This window comes from Falco biarmicus, chromosome 1 (genome assembly GCF_023638135.1).
Source record: "Falco biarmicus isolate bFalBia1 chromosome 1, bFalBia1.pri, whole genome shotgun sequence".
NCBI classification, from domain to species: domain Eukaryota; kingdom Metazoa; phylum Chordata; class Aves; order Falconiformes; family Falconidae; genus Falco; species Falco biarmicus.
This window is the reverse complement of record NC_079288.1, coordinates 80,066,350-80,081,243: the sequence shown is the minus strand read 5'-3', so window position 1 is coordinate 80,081,243 and position 14,894 is coordinate 80,066,350. Positions and strand designations below refer to the sequence as shown.

General features: G+C 39.7%; 1 protein-coding gene across 1 annotated transcript in view; it reads right to left on the bottom strand.

Moving 5' to 3' along the window:
- Positions 1-10,348: 10,348 nt before the first annotated feature.
- The window catches only part of POLN (DNA polymerase nu), a 113,916-nt gene continuing 109,370 nt past the window's right edge, over positions 10,349-14,894 (bottom strand). The window contains exon 25 of the mRNA XM_056339737.1: positions 10,349-12,913. Within this exon, the coding sequence (XP_056195712.1) occupies positions 12,845-12,913 (69 nt within the window). The 3' untranslated portion in view covers positions 10,349-12,844. The remainder of the gene's footprint in view (positions 12,914-14,894) is intronic.

The following is a 14,894-nucleotide window of genomic DNA, read 5'->3' as shown; positions in this document are numbered from 1 at the left end:
TCTGTAGAAATACAATGGACATGGATTCATCTGGCTAAACATAAGGATCTAGTATCATTTGAGGCACCCTATGTTTAGATGACTTGAAGTGAGCCCAACAGACTGTGTGCATTGCTTTTGGGAGAGCTAATAAGCTGGAGAGGCGAGCAATATTGTTGCCTTCTCCCTTACTCTCATGCTGAGTCATTTAGGTTTATTATATGTTATGTTTGCATAGCAAATGTGAACAGGTCACACATATAGCTTGAGCACTTGCAAGTTATGTAGCCTAAAAAATAAATATCCTTTTCCCCTAAGGGATTGTTTGTATTCCTAGACTCTGGAAATCTGAGAAGCACAACTCAATCACATGATTATCTACTATTTCTACAGTAGCCTTTTAATTAATATCAGTGTCATGACACCTCTGGTCCTAGGAATGTGCCCCGCCTATGCATAATTAAAGATAGATTTCAACAGGACAAGTAATAGTGAAATGAGCAGGGTACATGATAAAGCAGTTCCTTTGTCATTCACTTAAGCAAAATTAATCGAAACACTTCAATATGCTAATAAACTGCAAAATTATTCATTGAGATGGTTTGTTCCTTCATCATGTCATAGTGTCAAAGGATTTGTCACCAGAGCTTCCACACAGATTTTCAGTATTTTTCGCAGATATAAAGAAGTCTTAAGGGAAAACAGCATAGAAGCTCAGGCCCTACAAAAGGCCATGTCAGCTGTGTAAGAACTGTGAATTGAACATACTTCAAGAATGCTAATATAGAATAATATATCTAAGTCTGCTTATTTTCCTTCTTGTACTCGAAAACTCATTCTTAGAAAACTATTTTTAAAAGTTGTATAATTAAACTGAAGAAATATTTTTTTCATCGACATGCAATAGCCTAAAACTCCTTGTGTGTAAACTAATACATGTTTAATTGCGGGCTATAAAGCTCATTTGGTAAGCGTTTGGGTGGCTGGCCAGAGGCTGCAGAGCTATTGCTTGCAATGTTGCATATTATTGTATAAAATCTGTATTAGGTGAAGAATGAGGTCAAGGTAAGGAACAATGCTCAAGATCGTTTCTTTGTTCCCCTTCCGCTAAATTAGAGCTTGTTACACACATCTGTTTACATTCACTTTACTGCTAATGAGTTTAATAAAGGTTGCATGATTTACATGTTGTAGCGCTGATGAAGACAAGTTCAAGCCACTTTCACTCTAGTGCATCTAGCTCTGAACAAGATGCTCTAAACCCGCAGTTGTTGCTGCAATGCAGTCCTCAGAATGCAGCTCCCTGACTCATGGGGAGGCTAACTCTGCCAATTGCATGCATTTCAAGAGATGGGCCAGAGCATCTTTGCCAGTCTTTCCTCCTTTCCTTCAGGAATACCCATGGAGCAAGGCTTTAAAGGGATTCCTCTGGGTCTATGTATCCGAAGGAGGTGTTACAGCAAGGAAGTAACACAGTGCAGAGCTTCCTTCAGGACCTTCAGTGGAGTACGTACCTTCAGGAATGGTTTTTGGCAGCCTGTGCTCCCTGCTGTTGCAACACCACTGAGCTACTGAACCTGTACTAAGAATGAACTCTTGTTATGAGCATGAACTGAAACTTAACGTAGTAACTTTTTGGTTAGTTTACTGGGACATGGTTCTTGGAAGTGACATACCTGTCAGTGTTATTTTCCTGGTAAAATGTTTTCATTTAAGAAAGCCATTTAATTCCTACTTACTATTTCTGGGAGTACTACTAGGATTAGACATCTATACTTGTAAATGCCAAGCATTTTATCCATCCTGCTCGGTCTAATAACACCTATTTATGACTTCTGCCTGAAAACTATTCCAATTATTACAGGTCCAGATCTTCCAATGGGTCGGTTCAATTTCCAGTCATCACTGAGTTTACAGATGAAGAATCTGTTTGGTTCTGGCACTGAAGTCCTGTGGGACGGACTGTCAAAGGTCGTGTTCAGTGCAGGCGACTCCAAAACCAGTCTTTAGAGATGAGGCATATCAGAGTCTTAAGGGAAACAAGAAATGCAAGACCATTTCCCATAAAACCTATTTGATACAGCCTGCCTCGGTAATAGCTTCATACTTGTGCCCTGACTGCCCAGAGGCTGCATTTTCACAGTCCTGTGACACACCCTGATGGAATGAGAGGATCGCTCAATCATTGCGCAAGGAATTGATCTGAAAACCTTGGTTCTCTGTAAGGAAAAATCAAGGTCTATCCCAACATACATAGTGAGCAGGAATGCCTTGACCTTTAAGCAGTAAGTAGTGATATACAGACCTGATGGCTGAGATGAAATTTCAAACAACATCAGGCAAGAAATCGTGATGCACTTCAAGATACACATTGGGAAGGCTGCTGTAAATTGTACATTGTGGTTCTTCTCTAAACCTCTTGCAGACACTAAAGCTACAAAGTAGGCTTGAGACTTTGGAACTCTGCACTGATGTCCAAGTTCAAAGTTATCAGTACCAAAGGGTTCAAAACCTTTCTGCTGCTTAATTGTGGGAAGCAGAAAGACACAGACTTCTTTGCAACATTTTCATGCTTTCTGAGTTGAGGTTTTCCATGAGGTTTCCTTTAGCCTCTGTTTTACCAGCTGGATGCTCTCACATCATTTGTCTTTGAGGAAGGGAACCCACTTTGTTCAACTGCATATCAAGAAGCATTTTAAAAACTGACTTAGTCAAATAGCTTTATGAACCAGGCAACATGATGGTTTGCTTCTCCATTTCTCTGAGGCAGGGAAAGGAAATACCTAGGGATTAAACACTTAGTCTACAATGTGAGGCCGTAAAAGGATTTAAATTCCACAGTTTCCTCACTATTACTAATGTGTTTAACTGCATCACAAACAGGACAATACTTTAAGCTGGCAGATTTGGAAAAAAAACCCCAAGTATACACTTTGCTGTTGCTGGGGAAAGAATGTCCTTGGGCTAAGAAATACAAAATGTCATTGGCAACTGTTAGGTACAGAAGCATCAACGAGCAAAAATGAGCAGGAGGTGGAATGGGATGGGGAGTGAATAACACCTACTCTTAAAATAATTTATTGAAAGAAGTGAAATATAAGGAAGTTAGAATTTAGTTGTAAGACCAAAAGATCACACAAAAATAGCTTAAATGCTCACTCATGGGTCGGAAGATGACGGAGGAGTAGCAGGGACAGGAGAGTGCACCCTGTCTCTGTACCATTTCTGTGGAGCATGAAGAAGGACATGGAGGATGCATAATGCAGGAGTGATATTAAAAGGAAAAAGCCTTCCAGCTTAAGGCCAAAAGACATGCATTTCAGTTGGTTGTACCTATGGGCAATTACACAACAGAGTTAATGCTGCTTTGTTCTGATTACATACAATGACATGTTTAAAGCCGTGAAGCATGAAGCATTCCCCAGACTGGAGACAGTCTAGGCTCTTTGTGGGATACAGTAACTTGGAGGCTGGACAGTCATGCTCTATTCTTTTTTTTCTTTCCTTTCCCCCCGCCCCCTTTTTTTTTTCTTTCCTTCCTTTTATTTTTTTCTGAGCTCTCTCTGGCAGGGCAAATATTGATTACTTCATATACAGTGGCCAGCCCCAAGAGGGAGAACAGAAAGCTCCTCAGCAGAACATCCTGTAATCTGGTGGTTCACACACTCCTGTGGATGATGGATGTTGAAAGCCTTTCAGGGAGAAAGGTTTCCTACACTTTGTAGGTAAAAGGACAGGAGCAGCAGCAACACTCATTGCTCTGGCTGCCTTTTGAACAAAGGAACCGCCTCCTCAGTGTTAGAACGAAAAGCTGTGAAAATCTGTCCTAAGGAGGTGAATCCCAGAAGGCAGCACTCAAATCCCAGAGGGGCAGAATCAATCACACTTCCCTGTGCAGAATTTTTGTGCAGGCCCCCTAGGTATTCAGAGGGCTGGCAAACATGGGATAGGTCTTAGGCATTTTATGGAGTGCTGAGTGCATATCTGATCCCAAAAATGCTGCACGACACTAACAGTCTACCAGCTCCTGCTACTCCTGCCAGACTGAGTAATGCTCAGTAATCCTGCTATTAACAGCTGATAAAAAGAGGAGTCATTCATTCATTTGACCCAAGCTAGACTTCTAGATAAGCAAAGATAAATTGACCAGCTCAGTGGGTCATTTACAACTGGAATAGCTCTGTGCGTGGCAAGGATGAACACACCAAATGCATGAGCAGGAAATGGGAGTGCTGGGTCTGGGGCGGGAGACACAAATGCAGCTTTTGGCCAACGGAAAGTGTAAAGTGCACTGTATTGCACAGAAAGAAAGCAAAAGCTAATACATTTCAGATTGCGCCTGTCAGGTCCTGATGGTTTTTCAAAGGATCCATCCTCATGCTCACCTTTGACTAAGTCACAGGTATGTAGTTTTGCTATTTCCAAGCTCCCAAATGAAGTGACAGCAATAGTTCTGAATAGGGTCTTCAGACAGAAAAAGTTCATTGTTTCTGGCTGAAAAGAGAAAAAACCCCAACATGCAGATGCCTCACAGTGATGTTATGAGTTCTACTAGATGCACCACGTGTTGCATTTGGTGCTATGAGCCTTTATGCCCATTTTGTAATTTGAGCTTGCAGGTTGCAGAGGTGTGTTTTTCTCAAAAGTGAAGCAGGGGGAAAAAATAACGTCTAAAGTCATAATCATGTACCTTAAACATATTGGGATACAGGGAAATAATATTTTAAGACATCAAGGTGCTGCCCAGTGTTGAAAGAAGCGCAGCAATTTCTAATGGAAGACTGATGATCGCGAACTTTGCTCCCTGCCCAGTCTTAAGAAATTGTCTGCAAATCAACCCAGGAATAGTGCTTTTTCTGTCTTTATGACTTGCTGACCTTGTAACTTGTTTCTAGGGAAAAAACCTTAATTTGTACTTGGTTGTATTTAAACAACCATATAGTTTATGATGTTATGTATAAAAAGGGTGACACTGGGTAAGGGAACATGTCAAAACCTCAACCAGCTGAACAGCAAGTCACATACAAAAGACACAGGTAAAAGTTTCAACGGCGAGTGTCTCTGAGAGTTTCACCTTACCCAGCTGAAGATGCCTCCTTGAGACTTGTGGAAGGGACTCCTCTCACCAGTCCTCATCCAGTGACCACCCATCCTGTCCAAAAGCTTTTTGATCGCGATGTAACCCATTTCCAAAGTCCCAATAAAGTCTGCTCAGCAACACATTGCTGCAGTGATTCCTGTAACACGTTATCCATAAGGAATTGGCAATGAACAGTCACTGGCAAGTAGGGAGATGTGCAGGGAGGAAGGGGAAAAAGCAAAGAGAGGTCTGGAGATCTTGAACACTACTATTTTTACTTTTTGCTTGATCAAAACAACAAGAAGGCCAATGGTGGGTCAGAAGAAAACCCTTAGCCATAATTTTAGTCTATGAAGAAAAATCCATCTGCACTGGTTGAAACAGACTCCATCAGAAAACTCCAGTTTCTCTGTCTCGGTAAAACTCCAGTGATTAAAAAAATTGAATTGCGGATTCTTTCCCTGATGCAAATTAGAACCTGACACCCACCCAGGTAGACTGCAGAGCTGGACCAGGCTGGTTTCTAGCTGGGAATAACTCAGCAGGAAAGCCGGGTGCTGCAGGCCTGCTACTGGTGGTTACTTACACTCACAGACTAACTGAGGTTGGTAAGGCTCTCTGGTGGTCACCTACTCCAATCGCCAGCTCAAAGCAAGGCCATCTTCAGAGATGGGTATGGCAGGGAGCTAGATTTCTGTTTACTTAGTACAGAGCCTGTCCAGAACAAGTAATGTACTGGAAGGACCATCATTTTGCATTAGAGATCTAAACTGAGGGTCCCATTTGCTGGTGACATTGAAGATCAAATGGCACCTTTCCTGGTGCTATGTGTACTGCTCCCGAGGCCTTAACCCCAGAAGCCAGAACTAGAGTTGGAAAGGATCCCAGTGGGCTGCTCAGCCAGTGTCCCTGTCCTGAAGCAGGATCAACTAATCATAAGTATATTGTGACACAGATTTGTCTATGCTGTTCTAGAAATGTAAAGTAATATACAGTAATAAAGATCCAAAAGCTCTATTCAAGTCCATTGATGCTTAATTATTACTAGCATTCCATTGAAAGGCTTGCCTAACATCTTCCCTAGTTATACCTTGCTGAAATGTAAGTCCCTATCTTCTCATTCTATCTCCGAGGGACCTGTAGAGCAGTTTATTACCATCTTTATGACAGCCCATTTCATACTGGATGACTTTTAGATCTTTCCTCAGGCTTCTCAAGGTTAAATGACTTAAATTCTTTTTAGTCTTTCCTCATAGGTGATATTGTGTATAGCTCTGATCATTCTTGTTGCTCTCCTATGGATTCCTGTTGCTCCACATCTTTTCTGAAATGTAGCTCAGAAAATAGGGCAGAGCATTCAGCTGAGCCCTTGATGGGGCTGAAGTGAGCAGAGGGATTGATTATACTATTCTTAATCGCTATGCAAACAACTACAAATCCCCAGGTCTTTTGCTGAAATTGATACCTAACTAGCTGTTCCCTATATTTTGGGAAATATGTTGCCTACATTCAGGTAGCTAATTGGTTTTGCTTATGTGTGAAGCTTTGCACTCACCGTCACTGAATCACTTCTTTTTATTCATTTCATACTATTACTCCACTGTGTTAAAATCCTTTTGAATTATAAACCTGTTGGCCAGAAGGATTTAAAGCAAGATTTAAATTCTACAAAAGCAATATAAACAAGACTCAGAAGCTCCCAGAAAAGAAAGAGATGACTCATTATCAGATAAATATTTGTTCTATTGTGCAGTTATAAATGTCTGAAGAATTAATGGCCCAGACTGGAGGGATAAGACAAATTAAAGAAGTGACTACAAACCTGATTAAGAGAAAATGGAAGGTGTTAAGGGATACGGAGAATGCCAGGAGAAGGTTAAGGTTTAGGTCACATATGAGAAGTGAAAGGACTAAAAAAATTCAGCTCCAAAAGAAAAATCAAATCTATCGCAAGCCATAGTATCAGAAGCAGCACAACATGGCCAGAGAATTTGACTAAAGCCCAACATTTACAACACTTTTTTAACCTAATCTGTGACCTACAGGGGCCCCAAGGGAAGATGTTGACTTCTCCCAGCTCATGTGTTACAAAAGCTCATTATATTTAAAGGAAAACCTTCCTGGGAAGCTTATTTAATTTAACATCACAGTTCAAATGAATGGATGGGAAGATAAATAAAGACTGGAATTGCTGGCAGGCAAGTAGGGTGGCCCAGCTTTTAAACTGCTGCAGAATTTATTCATTGTGAAGAAATTAAGTTCTTATAGGTGTCCTTCACATGCATTTTAGAGTCAATCGTCAGTCTGAGCTGGCTTTGGGGCACAGCTTAGAGTTAAATAGAGAGGGAAAAAAAATTCTGGCAGAAGTCCTGAGAAGACTTGTCTTCTTCACCTAACCAGATACCAACAAGACATTTAGGATAAATCAGCAATTAACTAATTTTGGGTCTCAGCTGGATGTGGACTAATGGATCAGTGCAAAGAGGCCAAGGTAATCCAGGGAGATATTTAATTTTGCCTCAGCCAATTCTGTACAGAAATGCAATGTTAACAGGCAGCAGCCACGTATGGGGAGGATGGAGGCTGATTCTCTGGAGCCTGTAAGTATAGCTCTCTACTTAACACAAAAATTGGAAATGGGATTGTAATCTGATGCATGACACTTTTGAATAATTAGAAGTGAGAAATTCAGTGCGCACAGCAGATGAATCTGCCAAAAAATGAAGGGGGGGGGGGGGCGGGGGGGGAGAGAGAGAATTTCCGCAGTAAATTTTTCATACCATACCATGAAAAAATGGATCCTGAAATGAACAACTACAGTAAAAATATAGTTTGCCAGAAAAGTCTCCAAAATGCCATAAATGCATAAATGCCGTGCCTAATGGTAGAAGGAAGCAAGTTGAGAGTTAGAGATAGAAAGATAACCAACTTTTTTTTTAACTTGTGGACAATTAATAGTGAGAGTTTTACTATCAGTAATAACAGTATCTGTGAAGTACAGGGGAAAGGTTGGATATGGATTAAATAATCAGGGTAGACAGCAAGAGCTGAGGAAGAAAGGATCTAAAAACTATCCAACTAATTAGCCTTGAATGGAAAAGGTGACATGGGAAAATGCACCAAAAATATGTAAACATTGGCTGGAAGCTGGACCTCCAGAATTCAAAACACAAGCAGAGAGGATAACAAATTGCCTGGACTTACAATGAGTAATAAAGACACATTTGGTAACATGAAAAGGTCTTACAAAAAATGGGTGGTAGAAGCACACTTCAAAGATGTCTCAAGAGAACCCGCTGAGTGTAGGCTGCTGGTTTCAGTAGAGATGAGCCAATCAGGCTGGGGAAGTTTCCCTGGAAGGCAAAGACAGGACATGACTGAAACTTATTTTAAATCCCAGAGACAACCTGCCCACTAAAACTATTGCAGAACGGCAGAAATAAGAACTGATTCCTTTCCATGCCTTGAACGTTTCTGACAACCTGCTAAGACCAAAAGGAAGTGTGCCAGCCAAAAGTGAGCCCGCGAGCCAGGGAATATAGTAAATGCTGGCAGAGAATGAGGCAACACAGGTGGGAAGGAGGAATGAAATCCCAAAACATTTCTGGGGCTTCTTCTGGTATGGCACTGTATACTTTAATGCGGTTCAGCAGAATATTTGAAAGGCATTTCTGCTTTGTCTTTCAACCAGATGACTGCTGTTGTTCAGCTGAAGAATGACACGGGATCATAGGAAAATTCAGGCTGGATGGGACCTCAGGAGGTAAGGTGGGTTATGAGGTCAAGACCAGGTTACTCGAGGATTTTTCCAGTCTGATCTTCTAATGGCGAAGTGAGAAGAGATGTTTTAGGCCACTGAGGAAATGTATCAGGAAGGCATAATACAACCTTCAACCCATTCTTTGTCCTCTTTTCAAATCAGATTAAATAAGAAAATGACAGGAACAGGTTCTGTCAACTCCCCAAAATGAAATGAGTTTACTTTTAAGGGCTTTTTCTTGATTATTATCAAGAACAAATGATGTCCTGGATGCTCTAGCAGATTCATTCTCTCAATCTACTCTCTGTTTTCAAAAACTGAGAGGGTTTTTTTTCTCTCCTCACATTTAAAATGTCTTGCTCACATCAAATCTGAGACCAGTATGTGAACTATGGTTATTATCAAGTTGGATCAACATTCAAAATCAGAGTCCTGCCATTCCATGGTGGTATGTGGACATTGAAAGATCCAAGTCCTGAGCAGGTATGTATTTGCCATGCTATGCCTATGCAAGTGCCAGAAAATAGCTGTGCTCTTGCACTTCTCACAGACACCAAGTTAAAGTGTTTTCAAATAGTATTCCTTCCCTACTACGCCACATGGGAAATGAAAAGATTTACAGATGCTCTAAGGGAAGATTCAGGCCACCAAAGACACAACTGAAATAAAACCCAAAGACACAAATCAGTTCAAAAGGGGTTATTACTGTGTTCATAGAATCAATTAATGAAATTTCTGCCCACAAAAGATAACTGAAACTAAGGAGACCCAGCTATTCCCCTCTCCCCATCTATCCTGTGATCTCCCACACTCATTGTATCAGTACTTTTGTAGGGTTCTGCACTTAAAGAGAAGATCTGTTTCTTGCTCTCCCAGTACCTCTTCATAGGTTGTAAGAAAAAGGGAATAATTTTAGAGATCAAATTGAGACTTTTAAGGACTGAAAAGGGCTCTTATGATTGCTCCTGCTCCAGCTTATCCATGTTTTACAGTCCTTTTCATGCAGAACCAAAATAACCTGAAAAGGTGGTCATTTATTATAATAAGGGTCTTGAGTCCTCTGGTGTGAAATTATTGTGCCACCCAAAAGGAATTCCTGGCAGTCCTCAAATACATAATACTTTCACCTGTATTTATTTCAGAGGAAATTTGTGGTCAGGACTGGCCTTGCTTTCCCATAAAGGCTCTTTAGATTCAGGCATGCTCTAGGGTAGCTTGTCTAGGGTTTGGAAAAACTGCACTGCCTTCATTTTATAGTTATATATAGATCAGCACACAAGTGTGGTAAAACTGATGCCTTGTCCAGAGGACCTTGTTGGGAAACGAATTGCAAACACTACCTTATCTCAGCCAGCTTGTTCAAGGAAATTACTGCCATGCTAAAGAGATACTTACTTCTACAATTCCACAATTCAAAAAATCCAACAGTTCCCAAAACCTATATTGGGAAGGCAGTGGGAATGGATTGCGAAGTAAAAGAAATTGTCCCAAAGACACAGCATTCTTCTCATTATCTGGGATCTTACGAGTTAAAAACTAAGGAACTTTGAAGCCAAAGCATTTCAGAGAGGTCTCAGAAATCTAATAATCCACAGAATCTATACCTTAACACAGTAGCACAGGGCAGAGAGAGAAGACTAGATACTCACCTGGCTATCCAAGCAGAACAGAACCTAAAGATTAGAGAACATGTCACAGTATTTGTAATTCATAGTACAGCAGATACTGGTTGTACGTACACCAAAGAGCTCTGGTCCTCACCTAGCTACGCCAGAAATCTATATACGGTAATTCACTGACAGGCTGCAATTAGAAGAAAACACATTTTCTTTACTGAAGAATCTGTAGCACTGGAAAGATAACCTGAATTCATGGTACTCATCCTGTAAGTTGTGGGGACACAAACTGCACCAAGTCTTGAGATCTTGGTCATCACCAATCCTTAAAAATTATGCCAGTTTGCCTTTTGCTCTCACACCAGTGTATGCAGAATGAGCCCTCAGTCACATGTGATAAAGCGATGCCCTTATTGCTTGGTTCTCGTCCTTTTGTTAGCTGACTCTTTGTAAATTTAAAACCAGAAAGAAAAGTTGTAAAAGTAGAAGGCGTAAACCTGGTGCCCAGAGGAGCTCGCAGTTCTTCTCTGCAACACAAGGAGAACAAAATATTAACTTTGCCTACTGTATGACGATCTATACAAAGTGCATGTGTCTGGGGAACTGTGACTGGCAGTCTTCTGTGACGGGCTGTGTTTGAAAATTTGTTCTGTATGGTGACCTCTGCATTTCTGTAGCTTCATATTTGAACAGAAGTCAATTCACTGGACATGATCGAGATTCTCCATGTCCTTAAATGTGTCTCTGGTTTTTGGTAGGCTGAAGGGTATGCCTAGTATTGCTCAGGCCTTGAAAAAATACGCTTCTCTATCTGCATCCAAAGAAACATACACAAAGTTGAAATCAGCTGGGAAATGTACAGAAATGTTGATTTCTTTCATATAGTAGAAAGGTTAGCAATGTAGCCTTCGAGAAGCAAGGCTTAATTAGTACAGGCCCCCTGAAAACAGCAGGTCCTCAAGAGGAGTGAAACAGATGAGAGAGTAGAACATTTCACACTTATTCAATGCCACTGCAAACACAGAAGGCTTGAAAATGGCAAAAAGCAGAAGAAAATTTGTACAATCTCTTCTCTGTTGGAAAGGTGGAATCAGACCCTCTGCTCGCATGACCTGGTGCAGTGTCACAGCCATGCAGGCTGGACTCTCCCCCAACTGAACAGCTGACTACCAATTAATATGTAGAAGGTTCTGACTTTGCTTGCATGACCACTGCTAAGAACTAATTTTAAGAGCTGACTGGCTCATTTGAGCTGGCAGGTTACATGTTATTAATATGCAACATAAGAAAAACAATGTTTAATAGTTCAGTGCTTTTAAGTGCAACGTAGAATTGTTTAATGATACAACTTTAAATTGCTGCAAAATCTCTGTAACAATAGACTTTTAAAATTTAAATTATATTACTTTGATAATTTGAGGTCTCATGCTGAAAGATACTGAACACTGCTTAAAAGTTTTGTGCTTGACTTCAGCTTCTAAATAACAAGTAGACTTTTTTGGAGGACAGTCTCATATTCCACAAGCATGGAGGCAGAATTTGGCAACCAGTAATGTTATGAAACAAACTCATTTAAAGAATAAATTCTACAGAAAACCCGTATATCAGTAACAAATCCAAACATTAAAGTAGAAACCTGAATACTAAAAAGTATAAGGCTGAATCCCCAAATTTATCTTAACAATATTTAGCATTACATCAGTAATAAAAATAATAGATTAGGCAAATCTGTACTACTTCCTCTAAAGTACGCTAAGGCTACAGTGTATAAACTGAGTTTGAAATTAATTGGATTGACAACAATCTGGTTATTTTTCATGCATTTAGGCACCCAGTTTTGTTTACCTGTTTTGCTCCAAAATCCTAAATATAAATTAAGTTGGAGACTCTTCATTTCCAAAGAACTTTTTTTAAGTCTGTGGAACATAACAATTAATATGTGATGCAAACTGAGCCTTCTACTCACAAAATATAAAATAAGCCGAACACAACAGTTAAGCACTTGCTGGTACAGCTCAAATAGTGCCAGATTAGAAGTATTTTTACACAAGCTCTTCAGAAAATATTTAACATTAAAGTCTAAACATCCATCTAACTCAAACATATTTGCCATGTTCCCAAAGGGTTAATGTTGTCTTGCTTCATTTCTTACATGTAGTAATTTAGCTCTGAACAAAAGCAGCTCCCTGCTGGTTACCTTGGCTAAAGGAAACACAATGAACTGGTAAAAACCAGTTTTATCTCACTGCTGTTGCCTAGGGCTACAGACAAAATGAAGTAAAAAAATTCACATGCAGAGTATTAGGTGCTTATGAAAGATCCAGCAGCGCTGTTGCCTAGTGATTCAGTGAGGAATCAGCATAGGCCAATGAGGTGTATGGGTACTGAATAACATCCCCGATGACTGCTCTACATCTCCTGCAATTCTGTCATACACCCCCATGATTTCCCTGTGGTAAGAATCACTTTCAACGGAACCTGTCAGAAAAAAAAAATAAAAATTAAACAAACAAATACATCACATATAGTAAGATTACTATTTTTGCTTTTCCATTTGGATGTTGATACTGCTTTAGACTACATGCCTATCCAATATGAAATGTCCCTCATATCTATTAATACTTAATTATCATTACAATTTTAATTAAAATACCTTAACAATTAAGACTAAACTTCAGTTTTGAAATTGCAAATACATGCTACTGAATTGCAAGGAACATGCTAAAGTAAAATTCATCTTACTACACTTCTCAAAAGACCTACAAAATCAAGAGTGTTTATAATCAGCAACCTTGTTAGTAATGCATAAAGATACTAGGGTTTTTTTATCATCCACTTTTCCAATTCTGGGGTGTTTTTGTTGTTGCTTTGGTTTTATTTCAGTTTGTTTTGCAGTTACTGGTGCTCTGTTACACAGTAGATGTTCTGACATGAAAGCTGCCTCATTAGCAAGGACTCTATTTTGGAAAAGAAGCTACTTCAAAGATAAAGCAACCTTCTCCTCAAAGAAGAAAAAGAAATCTCTCCCATTAAGATTGTGTGTGTGCTCTACTTTAGTGACATTTTTCCTCCATGTTAAAAAATAATATTCATATTAACAGAACACATAATACATATTTAGCTGAAGCAAGTGTGCTGAAGGAGAGCAGGAGCACTTCACAAAAATCTTTTCATCTTCAACACTTCTAACCCTTAAAGACATTTTCTTACTGTATAGAAGGGTAAACAACATGAACAGAAATGCAGAATTTTTTTTGGTTTTTTTTAAAGATCCCTCTCAATTTCTTCCCTGAGATCAAGCTGTTGGTACTTCATGTTGTCTATCTGGCCTCTGCCATCAATACATTCATGATCTATTCACTTAGAGTATCCTTATGATACACCTACAGTAGGAGTAAAAGTATGTCATGACTCCTACAGTAATTTGCTCAGGAAAAGGAAACCAAAGCAAGGGTAATGAAACACTTATCTCCAAATACTTCTAGTGCCTATTAGAAAGTCCTAATCTTTGAAAACCCCAGACAGCTACCTATTGTCCAAGAACGTGTTTCTTTTCACCTGTTAAAAGGTAGCTGTTGTTTAACAGAGAATTACTGTTCTTATAGGAATGCCACATTGAATCCATTTGCTAATGCATCGAGATGAATTTGTCAGTGTGTGACAGTAGACAGACAGAGGTGAAAGAAACTGTGTTTTAAGATGGTGTCCCATTCTGTCCACAGGACATTGAAACCTTCTGCCAGTTCATGGTTAGTCTGAAATACATAAACACTAAAATGATATTCTGCCCATGTAACTATGAACACTCTCATTAACCATGCAAACATTTGTCTTTCTTAGAAACCTATTAAATTGTTCATATTTTATTTCGTGGCAATGACTTCCTCAAGCAAAGTATAAACAATGTTGCCTCTGACAAAGTCACCAAAACGTTCCTAGAACTATCAAGGAAGGACTTCAGCATTGCTATTCACTTTATATACCGTCAGTAATACCATATCTGATTATTTCAATGAATGTTACAGCAGCATGATTACCAGGTGTCCGATACTGTCATTAAAAATATTTAGATACAGCACACCGTGAATAACAGTCTCACTTCTTTTTTCAAGGAGTTTGTAACAAAAGAAGCTAGGCAAGCACAGGTGTATAATGTAAGCAACTTATAAAAATGCGGTTTAAAAGCTTGGGAGTATCAGTGCAAGAAACGTATAATCCCAGTATGGCCAAAAGGTTTCACTTGGCCAAATCTGTTAAACAGGAGTACAAGTTCTTACACGGGTTAAGTGAACAGCGAGGGGGGGATTCCAGTGTGGAAAGGAAAAAGAGTAATTTTGATCTCAGATACCCCTCATTAGCCTCACTTTTTGGGGAAAGATGCACTCCATAGGGACCCAGAAATATGTAAGACCTCCAGAGAAAGCCTCACACAGTGGCCGAGATGCTGAAATAGATATAG